Below are 27,018 nucleotides of genomic sequence, written 5' to 3'. Positions count from 1 at the left end.
GGGCCTTGGTGACCACTCAGTGCTCCATTGCAATCACCCAGCCATCTTCCCTGTGGCATAGGATCCTAGGTGCCCAAGGTGCCCACCTGCTGCAGTGGTTCTCAACCTTTCTAATGCCGCGACCCTTTAATACAGTTCCTCATGTTGTGGTGACCCCCAACCATAAATTATTTTGGTTGCTACTTCATAACTGTAATTTTGCTACTGTTATGAATTGTAATGTAAATATCTGTGTTTTCCGATGGTATTATATCTGTGTTTTCCGATGGTATTAGGCGAAGAACCCAAGACCATCGGAAAACACAGATATTTACATTACGATTCATAACAGTAGCAAAATTACAGTTATGCAGTAGCAACGAAAATAATTTATGGTTGGGGGTCACCACAACATGAGGAACTGTATTAAAGGGTCGCGGCATTAGAAAGGTTGAGAACCACTGTAGAGCAACAGAAAGCCAGGCCCCAGTGTAGCCAGACTGGGATCCAGGACTACACCACTAGAGAGCTGGCCAGTGATCCCCTTGCTCAGAAATCTTCACCAGGCTTGTTCATCTGGCCCTTTGGGTCCCCATCTGTCAACGGAAACCCTTCATCTTCTCCATGCCCATCTCCCAGGCTCAGGAGGTGACGTTTCTCCCACATCCCTGCAGAAAAAAACTGGGGAAGCCCTAGCCAGGTAGCTTAGTTAGTTACAGCGTCATCCTGATACGCCAAAGTGGCAGGTTCCATCCCCAGTCAGGGTACATACAAGAATCAACCAATGAAGAGAAAGAAAAAAATATACAAATGGGACTACATCAAACTAAAAAGCTTCTGCACAGCAAAGGAAACCATCATCAAACCGAAAAGGGAGACTGGCTGATGTAGCTCAGTGGCTGAGCGTTGACCCATGAACCAGGAGGTCATGGGTTCAGGGGCACATGCCCAGGTTGCTGACTCAATCCACAGTAGGGGGTGTGCAGGAAGTGGCCAATAGATGATTACAACTCAACACCAGAATCCAATTAAACAATCCAATTTTAAAAATGGGACCTGGCAGGCATGGCTCAGTGATTGAGTGTTGACAAATGAACTAGGAGGTCACAGTTTGATTCTGTCAGGGCACATGCCCGGGTTGTGGGCTCCTCCCCCTGTGTGTGTGTGTGTGTGTGTGTGTGTGTGTGTGTGTGTGTATGTGTGTGTGTGTAGGAGGCAGCTGATCACTGATTCTCTCTCATCACTGATGTTTCTGTCTCCCTCTCTCTCCCTTTCTCTCTGAAAGCAATACACATATTTTTAAGCTCTGGCTCAGTGGATAGAGCGTTGGCCTGTAGGCTGAAGGGTCCTGGGTTCGATTCCAGTCAAGGGCACATGCCTGGGTTGTGGGCTCGATCCCCAGTATGGGGCGTGCAGGAGGCAGCCAATCAATGATTCTCTCTCATCATTGATGTTTCTGTCTCTCTCTTTCCCTCTCCCTTCCTCTCTGAAATCAATAAAAATATATTTAAAATATTTTTTAAAATAATAAAAATAAATAAATACATAGGCAAAGGACTTGAATAGACACTTCTCCAAAGAGGACATACAGATGGCCAAGAGACATATGAAAAAGTGTTCAAAGTCATTAATCATCAGAGAGATGCAAATTAAAACAAAGAGGTATCACCTCACACCTGCCAGAATGGCTACCATCAATAAATCAACAAACAAGTGGTGGTGAGGGTGTGAGAAAAAGGGAACCCTCGTGCACTGCTGGTGGGAATGCAGACTGGTGCAGCCACTGTGGAAAACAGTATGGAGTTTCCTCAAAAATTTAAAAAACAGCCCAAGTGCCCAGCAGTAGATACCGGGGATAAAAAAGCTGTGGTTCATTTACATAATGGAATATAGGCAGCTGTAAAAAAGAATGGTCCCTTACCCTTTGTGACAGAGTGGATGAACCTGGAGAGTATGATGCTAAGTGAAATAAGCCAGAGGAAGACAAGTATCACATGATCTCACTTATATGTGGACTCTAATGATCAAAATAAACTGATGAACAAAATAGGTCCAGAGACATGGATGCATGGGACACACAGATCTCAGAGGGAAGGTGGGTGGAGGGGACAGGAGATTAACCAAAGAACACATACATACCTGGTGTGCACATTTGCATAGCCCATGGGCACAGACGATAGTGCAGTGAAGGCCTCGGTGGGCGGGGGATGGGTGGAGGGAGGCAAAGTAGGGGGGAATAGGGGACATCTGTAATACTGTCAATAATAAAAAGTAAATAAATAAAAGAATCAACCAATGAACGCATAAATAATGAAACAACCAATCAATGTTTCGCTCGCTCTCTCTCTAAAAATCACTCAGTAAAGGAAGAAGAAGAAGGAGAAAGCTCAGGGGAGGGCGAGTCCGTGGAGCCTTCCACAGCCAAGTAGAAGATCCCAAGCCCCAGAGAGGAGAAGCTTTGCTAAGGTCACACAGGCCGTCATCAAAAGACCCCATTTCCCAGCCTTATTCAGTAGGGTTTCAGCTCCAGGACCTGTGCTGGGCTCAGTGTCAGGCTGACAGTGGGGATTGGTGCTTTGTACAGAGGGGTGCTCACTTTGAGGACCGGAGGACTGAAGGATGGGGACAGACATAAGACTTCCTGCAAGAAGTGGCATTTGAACTGGGTCTCAAAATAGATACTAGGTCACCTGGGAGGTGCAGATGAAAATCTTTTGCATAACCTTTATTGAGATATCACTTTATTTTATCCCATAACATTCATTCATTTCGTTGTTTAATGGATATAGAGAATCAGTTTTGCAAGATGAAAAAGTGCTGGAGACTGGTGGCCAACAATGTGAATAAATTTAACATTACTGAATTATACACTTAGAAATGGTTCACGCCACAGCCCGTTGTTCAGTGGTTAGAGCATCAGCCCTAGGACTGAAGGGCTGCAGGTTCGATTCGGGTCAAGGGCATGGTACCTCATTATTCTAGTCAAGGGCATGTACCTCCTTGCAAGCTTGATCCACAGCCCAGGTCGGGGTGCATGCAGAAGGCAACCAAACGTTGTATCCCTCTCTTTGTCTCTTCCTCTTCCTTCCACTTTCTCTAGAAATCCATGGGGAAATGTCCTCAGGTAAGGATTAACAGGCAAGATAAGAAATGGTTAAGATGGTAAAATTTGTTTTGTGTATTTAAACAAGATACAAAATCAAGGCCCTCCACCACGGACCAAGTCAAAAGTCACAGCCCCCAGCTATCTTCTCTGATCCCTTCCACACTCACCCTGACCTCACGGAGGGAATCCCAGAGGGCCTTCTGCTGGGTGTGCCACCCCCGGGGAAGGGAGAGCCTCCCTCCTAGAGTCCCTGAGGCCTAGAACTCGTCTTTTGTCTGATGAGTCCCACCTAGTCTAATGAGTGGGGGTCCCCTAGGAGCCCCACAGAGCCTGGCTCTCTCCCTTTTCTTCTCTGAGCAGGAACGTTGGCCCACCTTTCTTCAGGCCCCTTGAGTTCTCCGGGTCCAGTTGTCCAATAAAAGCTCCCTAAGGCAGGGCCTGGAACTGCATCCCAGAAACACCCCTTGTGTCCCCCAACCCCACCTTCCCTCCTAAGAGAATATCACACCCTTTACCTTGGGGGTATTTTTCATTCTCACCTTCAGCTCCTACTCCGGGCCTGGACCAGGCTGTGGGATCATTATGTCTTGGAGTTGGATTTCTGGGGAGCTCACGGTGCTGTGTGTGGGGGAGGCAGCAGGAAGGACCTTTGTACCCCCCTGAGTCCTGTCTACTCTGCTGTGATGCAGACACTGCGTGTCCTGGCTATAGAGCAGTGGTTCCCAACCTTTTCTTGCCACGCCCCACCTACACATCTCTAAAATCCTGATGCCCCCCCCCCCCCACCGTGACATATAATTCCTGTTATTCAAAAAGTGAACTCCTATTCACGTGGAAGAAGCCTAAAAGGCCATTAACTAGGTCTAAACAAGCTTCCAAAGAACATGGCATCCATGAAAGAGAAAAATAAAAGAACAAAAAGAAAGTTGAAGTACTAAGGAAGAAATCACTAAGAAATTGCTAATAAAAATAGTAATATGAAGTGATATGAAAAATAGCAAATAAAGTTTCAAAACATAGAGAACTGAAGTGCATAAATGTCACAATATATATTTATATACTGTAAATGAGGCCCCTAGAACCATAAGAAATGTAAAAAAAAAAAATCACCGTTAACTCATTCTTGAATTGTCCCCCTTAAAAATCAAATTGCCCCCTTGTGGGGCGTGTGCCCCACGTTGGGAACCACTGCCATAGAGGGAATCAGACGAGGAATAGATTCACAGCTCACAGGCACCCTTCTAAGAGACAGCTGTGGCTCCCAGTCAAGTTACCGTGAGAGACAGATGTGAGCGCAGCTTCACTAGAGAGAAGCCCGCCTGGAGAAGCTGCTGCCCCAGATTCGGGGCCTGAATATTGGGCATGGTCCTGTGTCCTCCACCTGTGCGCCTGGTGCACCCTATCCCCACTGCAGGGAAATGGCCGTCCCTCCTAGCCTGGATACAAGGACAACATTCGCTCATCTCCAGAATATGCCCTCGTATTCCCTCTGCCTTTGGGAGGAGAAGTGCGGCTTGCTCATTCACTCGCTCCACAGGCACTTAGGCTCGCAGTCTGCTTTCCTCGCCTGTAAAACGGGGATATTAATAGCGTCTCTATGAGCAGTGGTGAAGAGAGCAGTGGTGAAGAGCCGATGAGGTAATGCAAGTGAAGTGACAAGCCCAGAGCCCAGGACATCACACAGGCTCAATTCATAATGTCTAATTTTTAAAAATATATTTTTATTGATTTCAGAGAGGAAGGGTGAGGGAGAGAGAGAGATAGAAACATCAATGATGAGAGAGAATCACCGATCGGCTGCCTCCTGCACACAAATTGGGGATTGAGCCTGAAACCCCGGCATATGCCCTTGACCAGAATTGAAACCGGGACCCTTCAGTCCGTAGGCCAACGCTCTATCCACTGAGCAAAATCAGCTAAGGCATTATTTTTATTATTATCAATTTAATAAACATTTGATGAACACAGCAGTGCCCCTGGGCTGTCCTGGGGGACAGGCAGGTCTATTGAATCATTCTATAAGCATTTTCCAAGTGGCCCTCCCATTAGCCTGCCTCCTTGCGTGGGCCTCCCAGTGTCTTCCAAAGTTCTCCTGGAGGCTATTCCTCAATCCCTTGCCAGAGTCCTCCCTCCTACTAACCCAACCCCAGGTTACAGGGGATAAAACCGGCTCTCAGATTCAGGGAGGAGCAGTGACTTGCCTGAGGCCGCGTGGAACTGGGACTGGCATCCAGGTCTCTGCCCCTTGGCCAGGGCAGTTGCCCTTGCTTCCGGCTGGCTTTTGCCATTAGATTGCCGTTAAGTACATCTCCCTAGCAAGGCTAAAGTAGCATTGCAATGACCTCTGGGTATCTCTAAGTTGCTTGACTCACCCTGTAGAGCAGGAATCTGCAAACTTTTTCTGTTAAAGACCAAAAAAGAAATACTTTAGGCTTTGCAGGCCTCTGTCTCAGGTGCTCAGCTCTGCTGCTGTAGCAAGAAAGCAGGCTTAGACAGTCCTCAGTCAAATGAGCATGGCTGTGTTCCACTAAAACTTTTTTTTAAAAGAAACATTTTAAATGTATTTATTGATTTGAGAGAGACAGAAACATCCATTTGTTGCTCCGCTTATTTATGCATTTATTGATTGCGTCTTCTGTGTACTCTGACAGGAGATCAAACCTGGAATCCTGGCTTATCAGAAGGATGCTTTAACCAACTGAGCTACCTAATCTGGACGCACTAAAACTATTTATGAGCACTGGCATGTGAATTTTACATAGTTTCCAACTATTTAAACATGGAAAAACCATTCTTTGTTCACCAGCTGTGCAAAAAACAATAGACGCCTACTCAAGGGATTTAGAATCCATTCTTTATTTAATTTTAGGCTAAAAAATATGAAAAAACTACTATTATTCCAAAGAGAGAATGGAGTTCTGACCATCTGGAGCAAGAAGGGAGGGTCAGTAAATCTGCCAAGCTTTTCGAGGGAGGAGAGGAAAAGACCTTGGTGATGCACTCACAGCAACCTTTACGTCTACTTTCTTATCTGTAAAATGGTGACTATACTCTCTACTTAATTCTTTTTTTTCTTTTTTCTTTTATATACTCTCTACTTTAGAAGGTTGTTATTAGGGTTGAAAAGGTAAAAAATGGTAAAGCGTTTTGTAAATGCAAATGTTTATTTAGTTGTTTCTAACGTGCTGGGGCTCTCATACTGACTTTATTTCCCTGAGAAGCTTTCTACGAAGTTTTAGGAGACACTGTCCCTTTAAGTCGTACCCAACAACTTCAAGTAATTGGACGAGTCAGCACATGCGCATTCCTCTGCGGGGATGGCACCTCCAAATCTTCCCCCGAGCCTGTAGAAGGAAGGTTAAAGGTCCTCCCACTTAGAATTTATACGCAGGCGTAAATCAAGGTTGGGAGCATTATATCACGCAGAGAGCCCAGTCCTTTTTTGGCGCCTGAAGGCTCCGCCCCCCTCGGCCAATCAGTAGGCTTCGCCCTCTGCAATGACCAATTGCAGTGAGCGTGGGGGGCGTGGCAGAGCGCCCGGGGCGCGGCCTGGCGCTGAGAGAAGCGGCGGGGCAAACCCGAGGCTTTAGTGAACCCAGCAGCCGCGGCGGGCGGCGAGCGCAGGCGGCCGGGGCTCGGCGGTCTCCGAGATGTCACGATGGCTGTGGCCATGGTCGAACTGTGTGAAGGAGCGGGTCTGCCGCTACTTGCTGCACCACTACTTGGGCCACTTCTTCCAGGAGCACCTCAGCCTGGACCAGCTCAGCCTCGATTTGTACAAGGGCAGCGTTGCCCTGCGGGATATCCACCTGGAGATCTGGGTGAGGAGCCAGGCCCGAGCCCGGGAGGGCGGTGGGGGGCACCGGGCTGCGGCGACACGAGGCTCCCGGCGAAGGGGTCGGGCCGAGGGACCAAGCACCGGGCGTGTTGAGGTCGTGGAAGTCCGGCCCTTTTCAGGCGTCAGAGGGACCCGGCTGATCGCCTCCAGAGCGGGAAGGGGTTCCCTGCGGCCACTTCTCGGGAGGAGAGACTGAGGCTGGGGGGCGGGTTGTCACTTGGCGGAAAGACGCCAGAACCAGCACATTGAGTTTGGGGCCTGATTGGAGGAGTATGGTGCCAGGGGACTAAGGAGAGGGTGAGGTGGGAGCAGAGCGGAGGACCTAGGGGTACCGGTAGGACCAGGCCAGGGTAGGGGTAGAGTTGCAGCCATGCAGCCGGACAGAGAAGACTGTCAGGGGTGCGGAGCCCGCTGAGGACACCCGTGGGGAAGGTACCCTGACCTCCTGACCCCACAATCCTGGGCCCAGTGGGTTGGGTTCCCTCCGGATGTGGATGTCAACAACCGCGTCAGCACCCGTGTTGATCAACACCTCGTGTGACTGCTGCCGCGCTGCCTACTTCCTGCTTTGGGGAGAGTGGGACGGATTAAGTTTGGGGAGGGGATTATAGATTGGCATCCCCACCTGGAGGGAAGCCCCCAGAGTAGGGCGGAGAGGTCTGGCCAGGCAAGAAGGAGGCAGGGAAGATGCTGAGAGCTAGAGAGAAGTCAGGTCTGGGTCTGACCTGAGTCTGGGGGCGGTGACTCACAGCTCAGCTGACCTGGAAAGTTGCAAAGGAGCCACCAATCAGAGGCACCAGCCCAGGGCCGGCACTGGATGGGCATGGGGGCAAGGGCTTCTCAGTTTCCTGGCTGGGCACAGAGCAATCTGGGCAGGAAGAGCTGGGCTTTAGAGGTAGGCAGGTCTTCCCGCGTGCATGTGGAGGCGGTGAGGTCCCCTGAGCCTGGAGCGGGGAGGGGCGGGGGGGGAGCCTCCCAGTGGCCTGTTGCCTGTGAGTCCCGGGGCAGGCAGCCTTTTCAGATCTCTAAGCTGCCTCTTCCTGCTTCCAGTCCCCGGAAACACTCCTTCCCACCCAGCCTGCTGGGATTGGGCTGGTTCCTACCTAGTTACGCCCCGGTGGGATGCCGGTGCTTGTTCAATAGCGGCCCCTCCTCCCAGCTGCTCTGCCCGCAGCCCCTCCTTGAAGGCCCCAGAAGAAGCCGAGTGCCTGGGGACCCTGAGATGGGATGAGAAAGGCCAGGGTCCCAGGGACACCATGTCCCCATCTGTACCGGTGGGGCGGGGGTTCACCCTGTGCCTTAGAGAGATGTACCGCCACACCGCCTGTTTGGAGTCGGGGGGGGGGGGGGGGGCATCCCCTCAGCTCAGGTCAGGCCCGTGCTTGTGTCTGCTGGACCAGAGTGAGTGGGGGGGGGGGGGGGGGCACTGCACCTTCTGCCAGGCCTTTACCAGCAAATGTGCTGTTCCCGAGCCCCTCCTCCTGGCTTTCTCCTCTTCATCCTTCAGCTCCCCCTCCTCTGGCTTAAAATAGTGACGCAGTGATTGGGCCAAAGTAGGGATCAGCTTGAGCGAAGGTAGGCCTTGTAGGTAGCACAGGGAGGATCTGGGAGAGCGAGGCTGCTCTCCAAGGTAGAGCAGACCGACAAGGGAGACAGCGGCCAGGAGGCGGCCGGGTTGGGGGTTTTCCTGAGCCAGCTTTGTCCCCGTCTCTTTGCAGTCTGTGAACGAGGTGCTGGAGTCCATGGAATCGCCACTGGAGCTGGTGGAAGGCTTTGTGGGCTCCATCGAAGTGGCCGTGCCCTGGGCCGCGCTGCTCACAGACCACTGCACCATTCTCGTGTCAGGCCTCCAGCTCACCCTGCAGCCCCGCCATGGCCCAGGTGAGGGCAGGGTTAGGCTGGGCAGGAGTGGGAGCGCACGTGGTGGGAGTGGGCCTGGGCACTGGAGCTGACTGGGCCTCCTCGCAGGACCAGGGCCTGCTGACTCGCAGAGCTGGGCCTCATGTATGACCACGAGCCTGCAGCTGGCTCAGGAGTGCCTGCGGGATGGGCTGCCTGAGCCCTCGGAGCCGCCACAACCCCTGGAGGGCCTGGAGATGTTCGCCCAGACCATCGAGACTGGTAAGCAGGCCCCGCCAGGCCACCGCGCCACCCCAGGGAGAGCTCTGCCTGCCCTTCTCAGCTCTGCCTGACCTGAGACCCCTTCTCACCCCTCAGTGCTGCGAAGGATCAAGGTGACCTTCCTGGACACTGTCGTGAGGGTGGAGCACTCCCCGGGCGACGGGGAGCATGGTGTGGCAGTGGAAGTCCATGTGCAGAGGTAGGGGTAGGCCTGGCCGGTGTGCTGGCATGAGGGAGAGGGAGCGTGAGGGGCTGTCAGATGGCCCTGGCCCTGACCACACCCTCAGCCTAGGCTCCCGGGAAGTGGCAGAGCAAATATGGGTGGGCCTGGGCAATGCCACAGCAAGGGGGAGGTGGGCTGGAGTGGAGGCCAGGGGCCAGGCGGTGAAGGTGCAGAGTGGCAGGGGTGAGGGGGGTGCCAAGCATCAGGTTACATACTGAGGTTTGGGGAGCAAGGACTGGCCGTGGAGGTGCAGGATGGCGTAGCTGTGGTGGGGCAGCTCCATGCCCTCAGACCCCTAGAACAGAATACTGTGCAGACTGAGGGGCTCCACACCGGGGGGGGGGGGGACAGGGCAAAGGCTGACCCTACGCTCCCCAGACTAGAATACTGTGACGAGGCAGTGCGAGACCCAAGCCAGGCGCCCCCCGTGGATGTTCACCAGCCTCCTGCTTTCCTGCACAAGCTGCTGCAGCTGGCGGGAGTCTGCCTGCGCTTCGAGGAGCTTCCCCGACAGGTGGGCCGACTCTGACCCCACAGCCTGTTTCCTTCTAATCCCTGCCCTCTGTGCCCTTGACCCCTCTGCCCCTCCATCCCTTCTGACCAGCTCTGATGTCATCTTCTTGATCCCTCCCCTCTTACATCCTCTTGCCTCCCAGGAAGAATCCTCAGATCCCCCCTTGCAGATCGGCAGCTGCTCAGGGTACGTGGAGCTGACAGTGAAACTGAAGCAGAACGAGGCTTTCCCAGGCCCCAAGGTGAGTGTTTGGGCCCTTGGGGAGGAGGGAGCGTGCTCCCTCCCAGAATGCTCAGCAGTTTTTATCCTCCCTGTGACAAGGTGGGGGTCGTTGAATGGGGGAAGTTACTGCCTTCTTGGCAACTGGAGAAACTGAGGCTCAGAGAGGTCAAGTTGTGGCCAGGGTCACACAGCTAGTTGGTGAGAGAGCTTAGCCTGGCAACTGGCTTCCTACCTCCTCAGGAAGAGCGCAGCTGGTAGTGGTTCTCAGGGGTTTGGCTGGCAGGTGTGAGCTCCATGGTTGCTCCCTCTGCCCCCAGCTGGAGGTGGCCGGGCAGGTGGGCTTCTTGCACCTGCTCCTGACCCCGCGGCAGCTCCAGCAGCTCCAGGAACTACTCAGTGCCATGAGCCTTGCAGGTGAGGCCTCTGGGCAGTCCCGGGGATGGGATGGCTGGCGAAGCGCCAGCCAGGCTGGACTGACACACGGAAGTGTCCTCCCCTATAGACTCCAAGTCCCTGGTCGACAAGCTGAACAAGAGCCGCCCGCTAGGTGCTGAAGACCTGTGGCTCATTGAACAGGACCTGAACCAGCAGCTGCAGGCAGGGGCGGTGGCTGAGCCCCTCAGCCCAGACCCCCTAACCAACCCCCTTGTCAACCTGGACAGCACTGGTGGGTGTGGGGCCAGCCGGCGGTCGGCGGGGTGGTTAGTGTGGGTGCAGGAGTCGGCGCCAAGCCCACTGTCCCTGACCCCCTTGCCTGGCCCGCAGACCTCTTCTTCTCCATGGCGGGCCTCACGAGCAGTGTGGCCTCGGCCGTCTCTGAGCTCTCCCTCTCTGACGTGGACCTGGGCTCCTCTGTGCACAGTTACATGACCCCCCGCCGGCTCTCTGCCCAGGGCATCCCAGCTGGTGAGTGCTCCGGGGGCAGGAGGAACTGGAGAGGCCTTGGTGTGGTGTGGTCTCCCAGGTGCCCAGGAGGCCTCTGATGCAATGGACAAAGCCTGGGTTTTAGAGTTCGTGATCTTGGGTGGGCACTTCAGCTCTCCCAGACTCGGTTTCCCCTTCCATTAAATGGGGTAATGAGAGCTGCCCTTGCCGGACTGTGTGTTTATGTTTATTGAGAGCCTGTGTGTGTCAGGTACTGGGCTGAGTGCTCCCAGTTACCTCCAGACCTTCCAGTTCCCTAGAGAGGGTTGAATTGAGCCTGGGCTCAGTTCGTGGCATAACGAAGCTTCGTCTCACCCCTGCCTGGCCAAGCGTCCTACCAGAGCCACAGTCCAGCTGGGCCCGTGAGCTCTGGGGAGCCCCTGGTGAAGCCTCTGTCCCCTCAGGCAAGGCGGCCCTCACGCCCCATCCGGACACCATGCGCCCTGACTCACTACTGAAGATGACCTTGGGGGGCATGACCCTGACCTTGCTTGAGACACCCGCCCCGTCTTCCGGACCACCTGACCTCACCACCCATTTTTTTGCCGAGTTTGATGCTGCCAAGGATGGGCCTTTCAGCTCCCGCGACTTCCACCATCTCCGACCGCGCTTCCAGAGGGCCTGTCCCTGTAGCCATGTCCGGTACAAGCCCAAGGCAGGGGCCTGAGGACAGACTCCCTGAGCCTGCAGTGCCCCCTCTGATGCCCAGCTTCTTCCCGGCAGGCTGACGGGGACAGCTGTGCAGCTGTCCTGGGAGCTGCAGACGGGCCGGGGCCGCCGGACCACCAGCACGGACGTGCACTTCGGGCAGCTCGAGGTGCTGGAGTGTCTGTGGCCCAGGGGCACTTCAGAGCCCGAGTACATGGAGGTGAGGGCCACAGGCAGGTGTGTGCGGTCAGGGCCTGGAGGTCGAGGTGGACGCGAGGGCTTGGCCTCATCCTCTTGCCTCCCATGTCCCACCCCAGATCCTGAGCTTCCCCAGCAGGCAGGACACCCAGGCCTCGGCTCAGCCCTGTGCCCACCTGCGCTACACACAGACCCTGCGCCGTCTGCCTAAGGTAACCCACCTGCCTCCAGGCCTAAAGGCCCTTGACTGTTCCCGCTGGTGCATTGACCACCCCCCAGCCCCAGCCTCCCCGGTACCTCCCTGCTCCCACCCTCTACCCCTCCTGTGCTCCATCCGAGCAGAGCATGCCTCCCCATCCGGGGCCCTTGACTCCATCTGGGCCTGTACATGCTGTTCTCTTGGCCTGGTTGCCCCTCCCCTGGCTCATCCTGCGATGCCCTGCTGGCCTCTGGGAGCGGCGACTGTTGGGTGGCTTTTATTAAGCAAGCACGATCATCCACCTCAGGCAGGGCGGTGACGGTCTCCGGGGTCCCCAGCCCCAGCTCTTCTCACCAGCTGGGAGGACTCTGTGTTCTGTTTTTGCTCAAGGGGGCCCCTTCCCATCCTGCCCTCACCCACCCCACAGCCCTTGCTGACCTGAATACCCTCAACTTCAGAGCCGATCCCGGCGCACAGGTGCCTGCCATTGCCACTCAGAACTGGCCCTGGCCCTGGCCGACTTCCAAGCAGACCTGGAGCTGGGGACCCTGGACCGGCTCGCTGCTCTGCTGAACCTGGCCACCAGAACCTCTCCCGAGACCCCTGCCGGCCTGCTGGTAAGAGGCCCAGCTAGGGCTGGGAGTGGGGCACAGTCCTCCGGCTCGCGATCACAGTGCTGGGGGCCGCGGCGGCAGCATGACCCCCACACCCTCTCACAGATGGAGTCCCCACCAGCCGCCGAGCAGGAGACAGTGGTGAAGCTATCGGCACCCCGGGCCACACTTCGGCTGCACTTCCCCATTGCCGACCTGCGGCCCGAGCGGGATCCCTGGGCAGGCCAGGCTGTTCGGGCTGAGCAGCTGCGGCTGGAGCTGAGTGAGCCCCAGTTCCGGTCAGAGTTGAGCAGTGGGCCTGGCCCCCCAGCCCCCACCCGCCTGGAACTTACCTGCTCCGACCTACACGGTGAGAGTCCCTGGGGAACAGCGTGTGGGGCAGGGGCTCAGGCCTGGGAGACATAGGCTTAGGGCTAAAGAGGCTGGATCATGGGAGCAGGCCTGGGCCCCGGCCTCACCAGCTCTGGGCACCGGTATTGCCTGTTGGGCCTGCTCTGGGCAGCAGGCAGAGTGGACCCGTTATCCTTGTCCTGCTTTAGACCGTGGGCATGAGACAGGCACAGGTCTGTGAACAGTGAAGAACAGTCGCCTCTGACTCCACCTGGCATTGGGGAGGGACTGGGGAACGGCAGCGTGACCCCCATTTTCCCCGTCCCCCTCAGGCACCTACGAAGATGGAGAGAAGCCTCCTGTCCCCTGCCTGCGAGTCTCCAAGGCCCTAGATCCCAAGGGCCCGGGTCACAAGTACTTCCTGCCCCAGTAAGCGGGGCTTTGCAACTGAGGGTGGCGGGAGGCCAGGGGTGGAATCAGGGCCAGGGGTGCCCTGCAGACGAGTGACAGGCCTGTGCCCCGGCAGGGTAGTGTTGACCCTGAACCCCCAGGTCAGCAGCGCACAGTGGGAAGTGGCCCCAGAGAAGGAAGAGGAGCTGGAGCTGTCTGTGGAGAGTCCGTGTGAGCTGCAGGAGCCTGAGCCCTCGCCCTTCTCCTCCAAGAGGACCATGTACGAGACGGAGGAGGTGAGGCCGGGGACCCTGCGTCTTGTGGAGGCCATGTGGTGGCTTTGGGCCGGGGAGAAGGATTGCTTTGGGGCACCAGGTGACGGGACCCAGCCCTGGTGAGAATTTCGTCTGTTCCATCATCTTATGTTGATGGGGAGCCGGAAGCACGCCAGCTCGGGGGGCCTGGAAGTAAGGGCGGAGTCAGGGGAGATCAGGACCCCATCCCTTATCGGCCGTGTACTTTAGGCCTTGGGGTCCTCTCCTCTGAAGGTGATGAGGGTTAAGTCTGGGTTTTATCCAGGCTCTGCTGCTCAGTGGCCCTGTCATCTCAGCTTATTGCCTAACCTCTGGGAGGACATGGGTGCTGGGCAGGACCAGTTTCCTCATCTAGAAAGTGGGCACAGTGGCCTCGCAGGCCTGTCCTGAGGATAAAGGAATTAACATACGTGAGGCCTCAGAGCAGGATTGGCATGAGGCCAGCACTTCACACGAAACGGCTGTCCTCCTAGCAGAGGGGCTCACGTGAATGAGGCAGTGAGAAGGAAGGGATGACCCTGGCCAGTGTGGCTCAGTGGGTTGGAGCGTCGTCCTGTACACTGAAAGGTTGCAGGTTCGATTCCCAGTCAGGCACATACCTAGGTTGCTGGTTCAACATCCCAGTCGGGGCACATAGGGTAGGCAGCCGATCGATGTTTTTCTCTCCCTTTCCCCTCCTCCCTCATCCTCTCTTTAAAATCAATAAACACATCCTCTGCTGAGGATTAGACTCAAACATGTTTGAAAAGAAAGAATGAATGAAAGGCGGTCAGGATGCGTCTCTCAGAGGCCTTTCCCCGCTCCCCCACGCAGATGGTGATTCCTGGAGACCCCGAAGAGATGAGGGCCTTCCAGAGCCGGGCGCTGGCGCTGTCACGCTGCAGCCTGGAAGTGGTCCTGCCCAGTGCCCATGTCTTCCTGCCCAGCAAGGAGGTCTATGAGAGCCTCTACAACAGGTGGCAATGCGGCCGGGGTGCCGGGGCAGGGAGGAGGGGGTGACGGAGCCGGCTGGGCCTCCCTCACTGCCACCATCCATCTGCCTGACTCAGGATCAACAATGACCTGCTCATGTGGGAGCCTGCAGACCTGCTTCCCAAGCCTGCCTCCGCCTCGGCCGCTCACCCTCCCGGCTTCCCAGGCCCCTCGGGCTTCTGGCACGACAACTTCAAGATGTGCAAGTCGGCCTTCAAGCTGGGTAGGAGGGGCACCGGTGGGGTCCTGGGCCCCAGAGCTGGGTAGGAGGGGCACTGGTGGGTCCTGGGCCCCAGAGCTGGGTAGGAGGGGCACCCGGTGGGTCCTGGGCCCAAAGCTGGGTAGGAGGGGCACCCGGTGGGGTCCTGGCCCCAAAGCTGGGTAGGAGGGGCACCCGGTGGGGTCCTGGCCCCAAAGCTGGGTAGGAGGGGCACCCGGTGGGGTCCTGGCCCCAAAGCTGGGTAGGAGGGGCACCCGGTGGGTCCTGGCCCCAAAGCTGGGTAGGAGGGGCACCCGGTGGGGTCCTGGGCCCCAGAGCTGGGTAGGACGGGCACCCGGTGGGGTCCTGGCCCCAGAGCTGGGTAGGAGGGGCACCGGTGGGTCCTGGCCCCCAAGCTGGGTAGGAGGGGCACCGGTGGGTCCTGGCCCCCAAGCTGGGTAGGAGGGGCACCCGGTGGGTCCTGGCCCCCAAGCTGGGTAGGAGGGGCACCGGTGGGGTCCTGGGCCCCAGAGCTGGGTAGGAGGGGCACCGGTGGGGTCCTGGCCCCAGAGCCGGGCAGGGCTGGCCCTTCCAGGGCTCCGTCCCACTCGGCTCCTTGATCTCACCCAGACTCGGACTCGGACGAAGAGGATGCCCACTTCTTCTCAGTGGGGGCATCCAGCACGCCCCAGGCCGCCCCCAGGCCCCCGAGCCCTCACTCCCAGAGTTCCTTCTCTACCCTGGTGACGGTGCTGAAGGGCCGGGTCACAGCCCTCTGCGAGACCAAGGTGAGGGCAGCCCGGGCAGGTGAGCCCCCGACTTCAGAGCTCCCGTTGGCAGGAGGCCAAGACCAGTGTGAGCAGCGCCAAGTTGGGAATGTGGGAAACAGGCCCCAGTGCACCCGCGTGACACCCCTCCCCCCCATACCCTGTCAGCCACTTACTAGCACCTCCTGTGTGTAAGGCATCACGTATGGGGTCCGAATGGGCACCATAGGCTGCTGGGGGCTGCTGGTCCGGGTGATCCTTCCCCTCTGGCAGAAGAGACGAGTGCTGCCCGGCCTCCAGCGGAGTCTGGGTAGAGGCTGAGCCGGTCCTAGTTAGGCCAGGGCCCCAGGAGGCCCCTCACCCCTGAGGGCTGGGCACTGCTCTGGGCAGCTGCGGAGGCCAAGCCACACGCTCTGCCCGCAGGACGAAGGCGGGAGGCCGCTGGAGGCTGTGCACGGGGAGCTGGTGCTGGACGTGGAGCAAGGCACCCTCTTCAGCGTCTCCCAGTACCGCGGCCAGCCGGGGCTCGGCTACTTCAGCCTGGAGGCTGACAAGGCAACGCTCTACCACCGAGGTGTGCGGGCTGGGGGCCAGCTGTCAGGGGGTCGCTAGGGTCCGGGGGCAGGGGCGGGGCTTTCAGGAGGGTGTGGTCCCTGGGTGGAGTGGGCGACCGGCTGGCTTGGCAGGGGGCTCACCAGATGCCTCCCCAGCAACCGTGGATGACTACCTGCTGCCCATCCACCTGGAGCTGCCCAGCTTTGCTCCTCCGGCCCAGCTGGTCCCAACCATCTACCCATCAGAGGAAGGGGTGACCAAGTGGGGAGCCTCAGGCCGAAAGGGCCAGGCCCAGGACCCCCACATGCTGTCCGCCGCTGTGCGCATCCACCTGGACCCCCAGAAGAACGTCAAGGTACAGCCACACCTGCTTCTGCCTACCCATTGGCCGGGGCGACTGCCTGCCTGGTGCATGGAGGGCTGGGTTCCCTGCTTGCTGACTGTGTCCTACCCCCAGGAGTTCCTGGTGACACTGCGGCTGTACAGAGCTACCCTGCGCCATTACATAACCCTGCCAGAGCAGAGCTGGCACTCCCAGGTGAGCGAGGCTGGCACGGGCAGACCGGTCTCCAGGCTGGGAGGGGGCGGGGCCATGGGCCTGGGCTGGGTGGGGGTTTAGAGGAGGGAAGAGGCCACCCTATCTTCACCACCTCTCCCACCTTGGTCCCCAAAGCTCTTGGAGTTCTTAGATGTGCTGGATGACCCCGTGCTGGGCTACCTGCCCCCGACGGTCATCACCGTCCTCCACACTCACCTGTTCTCCTGCGCTGTGGACTACAGGTACCCAGGCTGGGCGGGCCGGGTGCCAGGGCGGGGGCAGGCTCTCGCGTGTGTGTGTAAGGAGCCTGCCCCCGCTTCACTGCCTCCCCCAGGCCCCTCTACCTCCCTGTGCGTGTCCTTGTCACCGCTGAGACCTTCACCCTCTCCAGTAATATCATCATGGACACCTCCACTTTCCTGCTCAGGTACACAGCCCCTCCCTGCCAAGCTGGGCTGCAGCTGCCCCTCCCCCAGGGTGCTGTCTCCCTGCTGTGTGTCCTCAGGCCACTCTGAGCCTCTCTGTGCATTCGGGCCATGATCCTTCCCTCAGAGTTGGTCCCGCCTTCCTGGATCTGATGACCCCACTGCTGGGGACTGTCCTGGGATAAGGATAAGACAGGTGGAACACAAGGCCTCTAGTGCAACTCAAAACAGTCGGAACGTACAGTCCAAATGCCGCCAAATTACAGCCTGTCCGTGAACATGGCCCGTCCAACCTTTAAAGTCGCTCAAAGGATAACATGAAAATGTGGGGACATGCCATGGCACAGTGCTTACTGAGAACAGTAAGATACAAAACTACAGATAGCCCCGGCCGGTTTGGCTCCGCGGACAGAGCGTCAGCCTGCGGACTGAGGATTCCCAGATTCCATCCTGGTCCAGGGCACATACCTTGGTTGTGGGCTCCTCCCCAGCTGGGCCCTGGTCAGCGTGTGCAGGAGGCAACCAATTGATGTGTTTCTCTCACATGGATGTTTCTCTCTGTCTTTCCCTCTCTCGTCCACTCTCTCTAGAATTTAATGAAGAAAGTGTCTGTGCTTCTCTGTGTGGCTTCACAGAAAAGACTGGAAGGAGATGTGTATCAGATTTTAGGATTGGGAATTATAATTAGGGATTAGGGATGGTGTCTTATTGCTATATTCTAAAATATTTTAAAGGAGCTATGTTATGTTGCCATTAAAATAAGGACTTGTATAAAATAAAATAAATTTTTAAAAAACTAGATTATATTAGAGGAATGGAGACACGAGAGATCCCCTTGGTCTCTCCCCTTAAAAAATAAAATAAAATCAGGACTTGTGTTAAAAGAACAATGGCTGTAGGAGGGGAAAACAGGACGTCGTTCGCAGGGTTGCTGTGAGGCCCAGATGAGGCGGAGGAGAACAATAGTCTGGGCCTGGGTCGCGGGAGACCAGGCCCACTCCCCCCACAGTGCAGATGACACCACGGCCAGACAGGGCCCAGCGCTGGCGTCTTGTGGGCTTGGGTCCTGCTGTGGATGTCCCTCTGCTCCGGGCCCCTGGCCCCTGCGGCGGCTCCAGGCCCTTCTCAGCCCTGTTCCCCACCAGGTTCATCCTCGACGACTCGGCCTTGTACCTGTCCGACAAGTGTGAGGTGGAGACCCTGGATCTGCGGCGAGGTGGGCAGGCCCGGGCCCCCAGCCACACACAGCAGCCAATGTCCTCCCCACCTGATGGCCGTTCTCAGCACCCACACCTGCACGCGCACAAGCCCCGCTTCTCCCCGCCCCCACCCCCCGCTTCTCCCCGCTGGTGGCGGGTCGGGCTGCGTGGGAGGAGCCGGCAGGAATGTGTCCTCTCCTCTGCTTCAGATTATGTCTGTGTCTTGGACGTGGACCTCCTGGAGCTGGTGATCAAAACCTGGAAGGGGAGCACCGAGGGCAAACTGGTGAGTGCGGCCGTTCCCCGAGGCCGGGAGCCAGCACAGTGCAGGGGCCGGGGTTGCCCTCAGGGTCTCCCTTCCCATGGCCTCTCTGCTCCTGCTCTGGGGCCTGGGCTCAGGTCATGGTCACTGCTTGCCCTTCCCAAGCTGGGCTGTGGGTCTTGGCTCTCCTGGGAGGGCCGGGCCATCCTGGGTGTCCTTCAGTGTGAGTCCCGCCACTAGAGGGCAGCTGCAGGCCGGCAACGGGAGCTGGCAGCTTCCTGGTCTGCAGAATGGAGGTGGTAGGCCTTGGCTGCCTGGCTGGGCCCAGGGCAAAGGAGACGGGGCTCATGTAGCCTTTCACTTGGGGGATTGCACTCCGCTTCCTTGGGCAGCCCAGAGCCAAGCCCCTTCCGTACTCTGGGCTCAGTGCGCTCATCCATTCAGTGGGTGGCGGGCAGGCTGAGCACCCCAGGGAGGCCTAGCCTGTCCTATCTGTGTGTGGAGAGGACTGAGCCGGGCGGATGGCACCCCTGCCTCATCCCCGCAGAGCCAGCCGCTGTTCGAGCTGCGCTGCTCCAACAACGTGGTGCACATGCACACCTGTGCCGACTCCTGCGCCCTGCTGGTCAACCTGCTGCAGTACGTAACGAGTACGGGCGACCTGCACCCCCCACCCCGGCCCCCCAGCCCCACTGAGATCGCCGGCCAGAAGGTACAGGTGAGGCCTGGCCACGCAGGCTACCAGAGCTCTGCCTGGCCCCTCCCCTGCCGTGGTCCCCCAGGGGCCTGGCATTACGGGGAGCCCTGGGGCCTGCTCTCCCTCCTGGCACTCATTCACCACTCCTCCCCTGCCTGGCCCAGCTCTCCGAGAGCCCCGCCTCCCTGCCCTCGTGCCCCCCAGTGGAGACGGCCCTCATCAACCAGCTGGACCTGACTGACGCCCTCCTGGACACCGAGCGCAGCCTGCGGGAGCTGGCCCAGTCTTCAGGTGGGTGGGGGCGTTTGGGGGGCACCGGACCCCATCAGCACCATGTCAGGCTCCCCCCAAACCAGCCTCTCTCTCCTGCAGGTGGCACTCTCCCTCAGGCCTCGCCCGTGTCGGTCTACCTATTCCCAGGTGAACGGAGTGGGGCCCAACCTCCCTTGCCCCCTGTGGGGGTCCTTGCTGGAAGTTTGGGGTCCTGCTCAGAGGCCGAGGAAGGTGAAAAGGAAAAGGAGGGGGATGGCGACACTATGGACAGTGACGAGTTCTGCATCCTTGATGCTCCTGGCCTGGGCATCCCGGTATGCGGTGGGCAAGCTGGGCAGGGGCAGGACGTGGGAGAGGCAGGAGGCGGTAGGAAGGTGGGGAGGTGGGGCTGGGAGGGTCTTCCTGGGGAGGCAGCCCTGAGCCTGGGCTTTGCAGGAGCTGGTGGATTTCCAGAGGAAGAGAGGCATGGGGACTGGGGCATCAGAGTCGGGGGAGAGGGCAGGTGGTTAGCGGGAGGGCGAGGAGGACCATTTGGTTGCAAGGGTGCTGACCTCCGGGCCCCCAAGTACCTGTGGGAATGTCACATGCAAGCAAGACCCAGGCCCAGGGCGACGAGGCTGGCAGGAGCAAGGGACACTCGGCTCCATCCCAGACGGAGTACTCAGATACAGGCTGGGGGACAGTGACCCCTGAGGGTCAGCTTCCGTCAGAAACGGGGAGGGAGATGTGAAGGCGGGAGGAGCGGGTGGCAGATGCCTGGACTGGGGAAGGCATCTGTGCCACACGGGCTCCCCCTCCCTGCAGTCCCTCAATGGGGAGCCCGTGGTGACGCAGCTGCATCCAGGCCCCATCACCGTGCAGGACGGGCACTTCTCACGGCCGCTGGGCAGCACCGACCTGCTGCGGGCGCCTGCCCACTTCCCAGTGCCCAGCACCCGTGTGGTGCTGCGTGAGGTCTCCCTTGTCTGGCACCTCTATGGGGGTCGGGACTTCGGCCCCCACCCCGGCCACAGGTAAGAAGGAGAGTGCCGTGGCAGCTGTGACAGTGGGGTTCACCCACCCCGGAGATGGGGCCTGGGCCGCTCCAGCCCTGACCTTCCGCAGCTGGTAACCTGGAGCCGCCCTCACCTCCCTGGCCTGCTCTTCCTCTTTCCTTACCCCATCCCCTTCCCGGAGAGGTGTCCCTCAGGCTGGAAGGCCTGCTCTGAGGCGGGGGTGAGGAAAGCATGTTCCCCTGGGTCAGCTTGTCCCCTCTCCCTCTTCCCAGGGCAAGAGTTGGCCTCACAGGCCCCAGGGGCTCCCCTTCTCGCTGCTCTGGCCCCAACCGGCCCCAGAACTCCTGGCGCATTCAGGGGGGCAGCGGGAGGCAACACCAGGTCTTTATGGAGATCCAGCTCAGCAAGGTGGGTGGGGGGTGCCAGGGGCTGGCGGGGTGGGGCTGGGGGTGCCAGGGGCTGGCGGGGGCCTGGGGGTGCCAGGGGCTGGCGGGGTGGGGCTGCAGTGCCAGGGGCTGGCGGGGTGGGGCTGGGGGTGCCAGGGGCTGGCGGGGGCCTGGGGGTGCCAGGGGCTGGCGGGGTGGGGCTGGGGGTGCCAGGGGCTGGCGGGGTGGGGCTGGGGGTGCCAGGGGCTGGCGGGGGCCTGGGGGTGCCAGGGGCTGGCTGGGTGGGGGCAGCGGTAGGCCGTCCCATCCGTGCCGCTCAGCCAGGACTCCTTGGGAGCTGCTTGGGGAGTGGATTGTACAGATGTTTTGAGGATGCAGAGCTGACATCCCTGGTGATGGAGAGGTTGGAGAATGAGAGCTGGACCAGGGTTTATGCTTAGGGTGACAAGGCAGGTGGAAGGCTGTGGGAATAGAGACAGACAGATTCGGGGAGGAGGTCAAGAGGCCAAGGGTTTGAAATACCTGTGGGATGGCCACATGAAGACGTCCTGGCAGCAGCCAGGCATGGGTCTGAGATGGAGCTGTTACAGGAAGGGTGGCTGGGAAAGGAGGGGCCTGGGGTGAACCCCTCTGTCCGTGTCCGGGCCCTGCTTACCTGGCTCCCGCCTCCATCCTCCCCACAGGTCAGCTTCCAGCATGATGTGTACCCCGTGGAGCCAGCCCCAGGCCCCGTGGCCCCGGACAAGGAGCTGGAGGAGCAGCCGCTGTCCCGGCAGGTGTTCATCGTGCAGGAGCTGGAGATCCGGGACCGGCTGCCCTCCTCCAAGATCAACAAGTTCCTGTACCTGTACACCAGCGAGCGGATGCCGCGGCGCACCCACTCCAACATGGTACTGTGGGCAGCCGGCCGCGCGCTGCCAGGGATGGGCCACATGTTCCCACGGGTGCTCACATGCACACGACCTACCTGGGCTGTCTGGGAGCGTGGGAGGGGGTGCGGCTCGGGCCAGCTTAGCTGAAGGAATGGCCTGGGGGCTCGCCCTCTGTCCCCAGCTCACCATCAAAGCGCTGCACGTGGTCCCCATGACCAACCCGAGTGCCCCCGAGTGCTGTCTCCGGGTCTCGCTGATGCCCCTGCGGCTCAATGTGGACCAGGTGAGTGGGCTGGGCGGGGGCCGGCTGACGGGAGCCCCTGCTGTCAGGCCCCTGAGCCCAACCTGTGCCCACACTTTGGCCCCACAGGACGCTCTGCTCTTCCTCAAGGAGTACTTTACCAGCCTGGCGGCGGGCATCAACCCCATGGTCCCGGCAGAGACCTCCGCCGAGGGTGAGAGGCTGGACCTGGTAGGGGAGGGTCATGGTCTCCTGCTTCCGTGCCTCCCTGCCCCCACCCCTGGGCCCATCCCTGGTCTGTCTCATCTCCAGCGCACCCTGAGACCCGAGCCCAGGGGAGCAGCCCCCAGGAAGGGCAGCCCGAGGGCACGGAGACCAGTGACACCCAGGAGGCCGCAGGTGGTGGCCAAGGCGCTTCCTCCGAGCAGCAGCCCATCTACTTCCGGTGAGGCCTGGGCGGGGCAGGGCGGGCCTGGGCGGGCTGCGCCAGGCCAGGTCAGTGACTAACGGGCCTGCTCCTATCCCCAGGGAGTTTCGATTCACATCTGAGGTGCCCATCTGGCTGGATTACCACGGCAAGCACATCACCATGGACCAGGTGGTGAGTGGGGCCGTCAGGCGGGATGGCTGCGGGGGGTCCCCGTTCTGCTCAGGGGTGGCCTGTTCTTTGGGGACCAGGAGGCCAGGGCTTACATCCAGGCACCATCAGCCACCGAGTTGGCCTCCTGTGGGCTGGGCAGGTCCCTGTGCCCCATCGTAAACCCGAACCCCTCCTCCCTCCCAGGGCACCTTCACTGGCCTCCTCGTCGGCCTGGCCCAGCTCAACTGCTCTGAGCTGAAGCTAAAGCGACTCTGTTGCCGGCACGGGTGAGCCCGCCTCGCACTCCAGCACCCCCCGCCTCTCTCCGGGGCCCCGATAGTCCCTTTGCTCTGTTCCTGGCTGGCTGTGTGGCCTTGGCCAAGAGATCAACCTTCTGGGGCCTCAGTTTCTCCTCTGTAAAATGGGTGCAGTAACTCCCTTCCCCGATACAGGGCTGGGTGGGAACATGGGGAGTGTTGAGGTGCCTCAGGTTCTCCTGGCCCTGTGACCCCTCAGTTACGGCTCTGTCCCACCTTGCCCACCCCCCGCCCCCCAGGCTCCTGGGCGTGGACAAGGTGCTGGGCTACGCTCTCAACGAGTGGCTGCAGGACATCCGCAAGAACCAGCTGCCCGGCCTGCTGCGGGGCGTGGGCCCCATGCACTCTGTCGTCCAGCTCTGTAAGTGTCTGGCGCTGGGACTCTTGAAATGGATGGCCCGTACTCTTGGGCACCCTAGACGATGCCAGTGGGAGAATGTAGGGGAGGCCCTAGAGGAGGAAGGGGGGGCCTTGTAGCCTGGGGCAGCTCTGATGACCCCCGTTCCCCAGTCCAAGGGTTCCGGGACCTGCTGTGGCTGCCCATCGAGCAGTACCGGAAGGACGGGCGCCTCATGCGGGGGCTGCAACGGGGGGCGGCCTCCTTCGGCTCCTCGACGGCTTCTGCTGCCCTGGAACTCAGCAACCGGCTGGTGCAGGCTATCCAGGTGAGCGGCACCTGGCTGTGCCGGCGGGCGGGTCTGCGTGGTGGCCCATGCCGCCCCCAAAGCTCTGCTGACGGTGGGTAGCCTGGGTGTCGGTAACATCTTCCGAGGAACAGTCACGGAGAGGGAGAGGCCGAGTACCTGGCTGGGGCCCACAGCCGGGTCTCCCCGGCCAACTGCGGCCCCCGTGCAGGAGGGTGAGCGACCCCCGTCTTTGTAGCCCACTGGGTCTGCTCGTGGCCAAGTCTTGAAAGGAAGGGAAGGGGGCTCTTTACAGACTGGAAAGTAAGACCCAGACGAGCCCTGGCTCATTCCGGCCCGGCACCTTGCTAGGCCCTGGGCGCTGTCCTTGGGCAGTAGCTCATGGAGTGGGCGCTGTGGCGAGGGCTGGAGGGCAGGCGTGGTGGGCGGTCATGGCAGGTGAGCGTGCAGGTGCGTGAGGATCAGGGGCTCCCCATGAGGGCAGGGGCAGGTCCTAGAGCGCAGGCTGGAGGGGTAAGCAAGCCTCTGGGGGCCACCCCAGGGCGTGAGCTGGAGTGTGGCACCGTCAGTCAAGGTTGGGTGGGAAGGAGCGCCCTGAGGAGACATGCAGGCCTCCCGAAGCCCCTGACCTGGCTGTAAAGCACGGGTGTGGGGGAGGGGCCGTGGTGGGCCCTGGACTAGGGTTTAGGGGTCCATCCTGTTGCCCTGTGCACCTCTCCTCACTGGTGTTTCCTGTGCTCCCCAGGCCACAGCCGAGACGGTGTATGACATCCTGTCCCCGGCGGCCCCCATAACCCGCTCCCTGCAGGACAAGCGCTCGGTGCGAAGGCGCAAGGGCCAGCAACCAGCTGACCTCCGGGAGGGCGTGGCCAAGGCCTACGACACCGTTCGAGAGGTAACGAGGCCCAGCCTGCTCCCCATCTTCCCACACCCGCTGTCCCCTGGACCGCCACTGACCTCCCACCTCCACAGGGCCTCCTGGACACGGCTCAGACCTTCTGTGACGTGGCGACGCGGGGTCACGAGCAGAAGGGGCTGACGGGCGCTGTGGGCGGCGTGATCCGCCAGTTGCCCCCAACGGTGGTGAGGCCCCTCATCCTGGCCACGGAGGCCACGTCCAGCCTTCTCGGGGGGATGCGCAACCAGATCCTCCCCGACGCGCACAAGGACCACACTCAGAAGTGGCGGTCGGACGAGGCCCAGGACTGAGCGCCAGGTGCCGGACTCCCGGGTGCTGCCCGCCCAGCACGCCCAGCGAGCAGTGGCACCTCTGCTCCCGCGCCCTCGGGGCGTGGACAGCCTGGCGGGCCGGGCCCTCAGGAAGGATCGGAAGGACCCTGCCCAGCCCTGCCTGCTGCCAGTCGCTGTGAGAGGGGCCTCCTGCCTGGGCCTCGGCCCTGTCTCTGCACTTTCCTCCGGGGAGAAAGGACCCGCCCCACCACCCGGGCCCACACCGCTGCCTGGGCCCAGGACGGAGGCTTTTGGACCCTCGGACCCCAACCCACTCAGCCAAGTGTCTTCTATGTCTCCAGGGACGTGGGGGGAGAGACGCCGTGTGGTTCAATGTATTATTTTTAACCGCCTGAGCGTGTGGGTCGGTGTCTGCATGACGTGGAATAAACTGCCCACCGCCAGCCCCTTGTTGTGCGTACCTGCACTGTCCCGGCCCCAGCCTTCGCCTTGGCTGGCACCCAGATTCCCACCTCTGCGCCCAGCTCCTCCCCTGTCACCACCAGGGTTCGCCACCCTCCACCCCACCCCCACCCAATGGGTCAGAGCTGCTGCCCTGGGCTGCTCCTCACCACCCTCGCAGGAGCCTGCCACCCTGGTCCCCCTCATGTGGCAGGAGCTGAGTGAAAGGGAGGCCCCGGGGCGGCCCCGGGCGGCCACCTTGCCCAGACTACTGCCTTGGCTCCGTCCCTGCAAGAGCCCGGTGTCCGGCCTCACCTGGGGCCAGGTGTGAGGGGCCCGCTGAGAGGATGCTGGACAGAGCACAGGGCTGTGGGGAGGCCTGGACCCGGCCCTGTGACCCGAGCTGCCGTGCCCTTGGCCTCTGAGCCTCAGCTCCTTCCTGATGCTCCTTGCCCAGCATCCATGGACCGAGGGCTCAGTTAGGGTCCTTCCTGGAGGGCTGGCCTTGGGGCTGCTCCCACCTTCCCCAGTGGCTGGAGGGGAGGGGCACTGGGGCAGCAGCGGGGAGACTTACACGGGGTCAGGAAATGACCCTTGTCTGCACCCCACACACACACCTTGTTTCTTGAGAACAAGGAAGAGGAGCTGCTCAGCTCGCCCTGCCCTGCCCACACCCCAGTAGCACTGCACTGAGGTAGGTGGGGAAACTGAGGCACAGGCTTAGAGCACCCTCACCTTGGTAGGGCCATCTGTAGACCCCTCTGTGGTCAGCAAGTGCCCCCCAGCTCCCCCTTGTGTCCTGGTGTCCCCTTCCCAGTGAGGGAGACGTGGCGCCACGTGAACAGGGTGGAGGCGGGTCCTGGTGGGCCCGGGATCCTCGCTGGGCATGGACACCTGCGGCCGAGGCCGAGCGGGCGGAGGGTGCCAGGAGGGCGGTGGGCTGTGGACTGGTGCCACCGGAAGGGCAGACAGGGGCCTGGCCTGATGCTTCCTGGCGCTGCCCCCCTGCCCGGGCACAGTCCAGGGTGTGCTGCCCTTCGAACCGCACTGTGGTCCGTATTGACAGGCGGCAGGATAATCATTAACTGCCGCCGGGGCTGGGCCAACGGCTCAAAAGGCGCTGGGCCCGGGCGGCCCCACTTCCTCCTTGTGCCTCAAGGGCCAGCCCGCACCCAGGTAAGAGCCTGCAGCCCCTCTGCCCCAGGGCACTGAGCCCGCCGCCTCCGCGGGGTGCCCAGCCCTTCTGAGGAAGAAAGGAAGGGGTCTAGGCGATGGCTGGTGATCTCCACACTCCCTTCCATCCTCGGCCTCCGCTTCCACCGTGGGGCGAGGGAGCGGGACTCCTGATGGCTGTGGCATCCCTGAGTTGCCGCCACCAGTTGGGGCTCTCGGTCGTGCCCCTGCGTCCTCCGGAGGGCCGGCTGGGCTAGCGGGAGGGAGGGTAACTAGCTCTGGTGTGCTCATCACAGGCCTGCCCTCCCAGGCAGAGGGCTCCGGCCTGGGGTCCCCCCAGCCCACTTGACCGCATCCTGGTAGGATGCCACTTCAGGGGGGTTGTGGTGCAGGACAGACCTGGAGGCCCTGCTCTGTGACCTTGGGCCGCCTCCTTGGCCTCGGGGCCAGTGTCCACGCAGGGAACGGGGGTGGGGGGTGGCCCGAGTCCACTGTATGAGCTCAGAGCCCCAGCTCCTCTTCCTCTCCAGAAGCCTTGGGGTCTCTGAAATGTTCCCTCGGCAGGAACCTGTCACTCAAGCCTGGTGGTCCAGAGCCGGTCTGGGGGGCGGGGATGAGAAAACACGGCAGAGGAAAGGTCTGCTCTCTGGGGCCGGGGGGGGGCCAGCGCA

General features: G+C 60.2%; 1 protein-coding gene across 3 annotated transcripts; it reads left to right on the top strand.

The window, feature by feature from the left end:
* The first annotated feature begins 6,656 nt into the window (after window positions 1-6,656).
* On the top strand, window positions 6,657-25,176 carry ATG2A (autophagy related 2A). Of its 3 annotated transcripts, none has more exons than XM_079787916.1 (41): window positions 6,657-6,906; window positions 8,642-8,804; window positions 8,892-9,044; window positions 9,141-9,243; window positions 9,646-9,781; window positions 9,924-10,022; window positions 10,321-10,417; window positions 10,506-10,670; window positions 10,769-10,909; window positions 11,332-11,569; window positions 11,651-11,795; window positions 11,893-11,985; window positions 12,431-12,589; window positions 12,692-12,935; window positions 13,249-13,345; window positions 13,443-13,602; window positions 14,434-14,576; window positions 14,670-14,815; window positions 15,422-15,579; window positions 15,982-16,132; window positions 16,269-16,468; window positions 16,571-16,651; window positions 16,787-16,893; window positions 16,986-17,078; window positions 18,222-18,292; window positions 18,485-18,561; window positions 19,085-19,249; window positions 19,399-19,525; window positions 19,607-19,821; window positions 20,312-20,520; window positions 20,775-20,910; window positions 21,572-21,778; window positions 21,942-22,043; window positions 22,131-22,215; window positions 22,314-22,446; window positions 22,530-22,602; window positions 22,786-22,868; window positions 23,138-23,259; window positions 23,409-23,563; window positions 24,288-24,437; window positions 24,515-25,176. In XM_079787916.1, the coding sequence occupies exons 1-41, from the start codon at window positions 6,736-6,738 to the stop codon at window positions 24,749-24,751; spliced, it is 5,790 nt and encodes a 1,929-aa protein (XP_079644042.1). In that variant the 5' UTR covers window positions 6,657-6,735; the 3' UTR covers window positions 24,752-25,176. The 3 variants fall into 3 exon arrangements, with proteins under 3 accessions (XP_079644042.1, XP_079644041.1, XP_079644040.1); XM_079787915.1 differs by having other exon boundaries at window positions 19,085-19,255; XM_079787914.1 differs by having other exon boundaries at window positions 19,085-19,255; window positions 19,399-19,821.
* The last annotated feature ends 1,842 nt before the right edge of the window (window positions 25,177-27,018 follow it).

This window comes from Cnephaeus nilssonii (genome assembly GCF_951640355.1).
Source record: "Cnephaeus nilssonii genome assembly, chromosome: 13".
NCBI lineage: Eukaryota > Metazoa > Chordata > Mammalia > Chiroptera > Vespertilionidae > Cnephaeus > Cnephaeus nilssonii.
The sequence above is the reverse complement of the archived record's forward strand: the minus strand, read 5'-3'. Positions and strand labels throughout refer to the sequence as shown.

Coding starts and splice junctions, on each gene's coding strand:
- ATG2A (XM_079787914.1), top strand. CDS start 6,736: ATGTCACGATGGCTGTGGCCATGGTCGAACTGTGTGAAGGAGCGGGTC. Junction 13,603..14,433: donor CCATGTACGAGACGGAGGAG/GTGAGGCCGGGG, acceptor TCCCCCACGCAG/ATGGTGATTCCTGGAGACCC. Junction 22,447..22,529: donor CAGCAGCCCATCTACTTCCG/GTGAGGCCTGGG, acceptor TCCTATCCCCAG/GGAGTTTCGATTCACATCTG.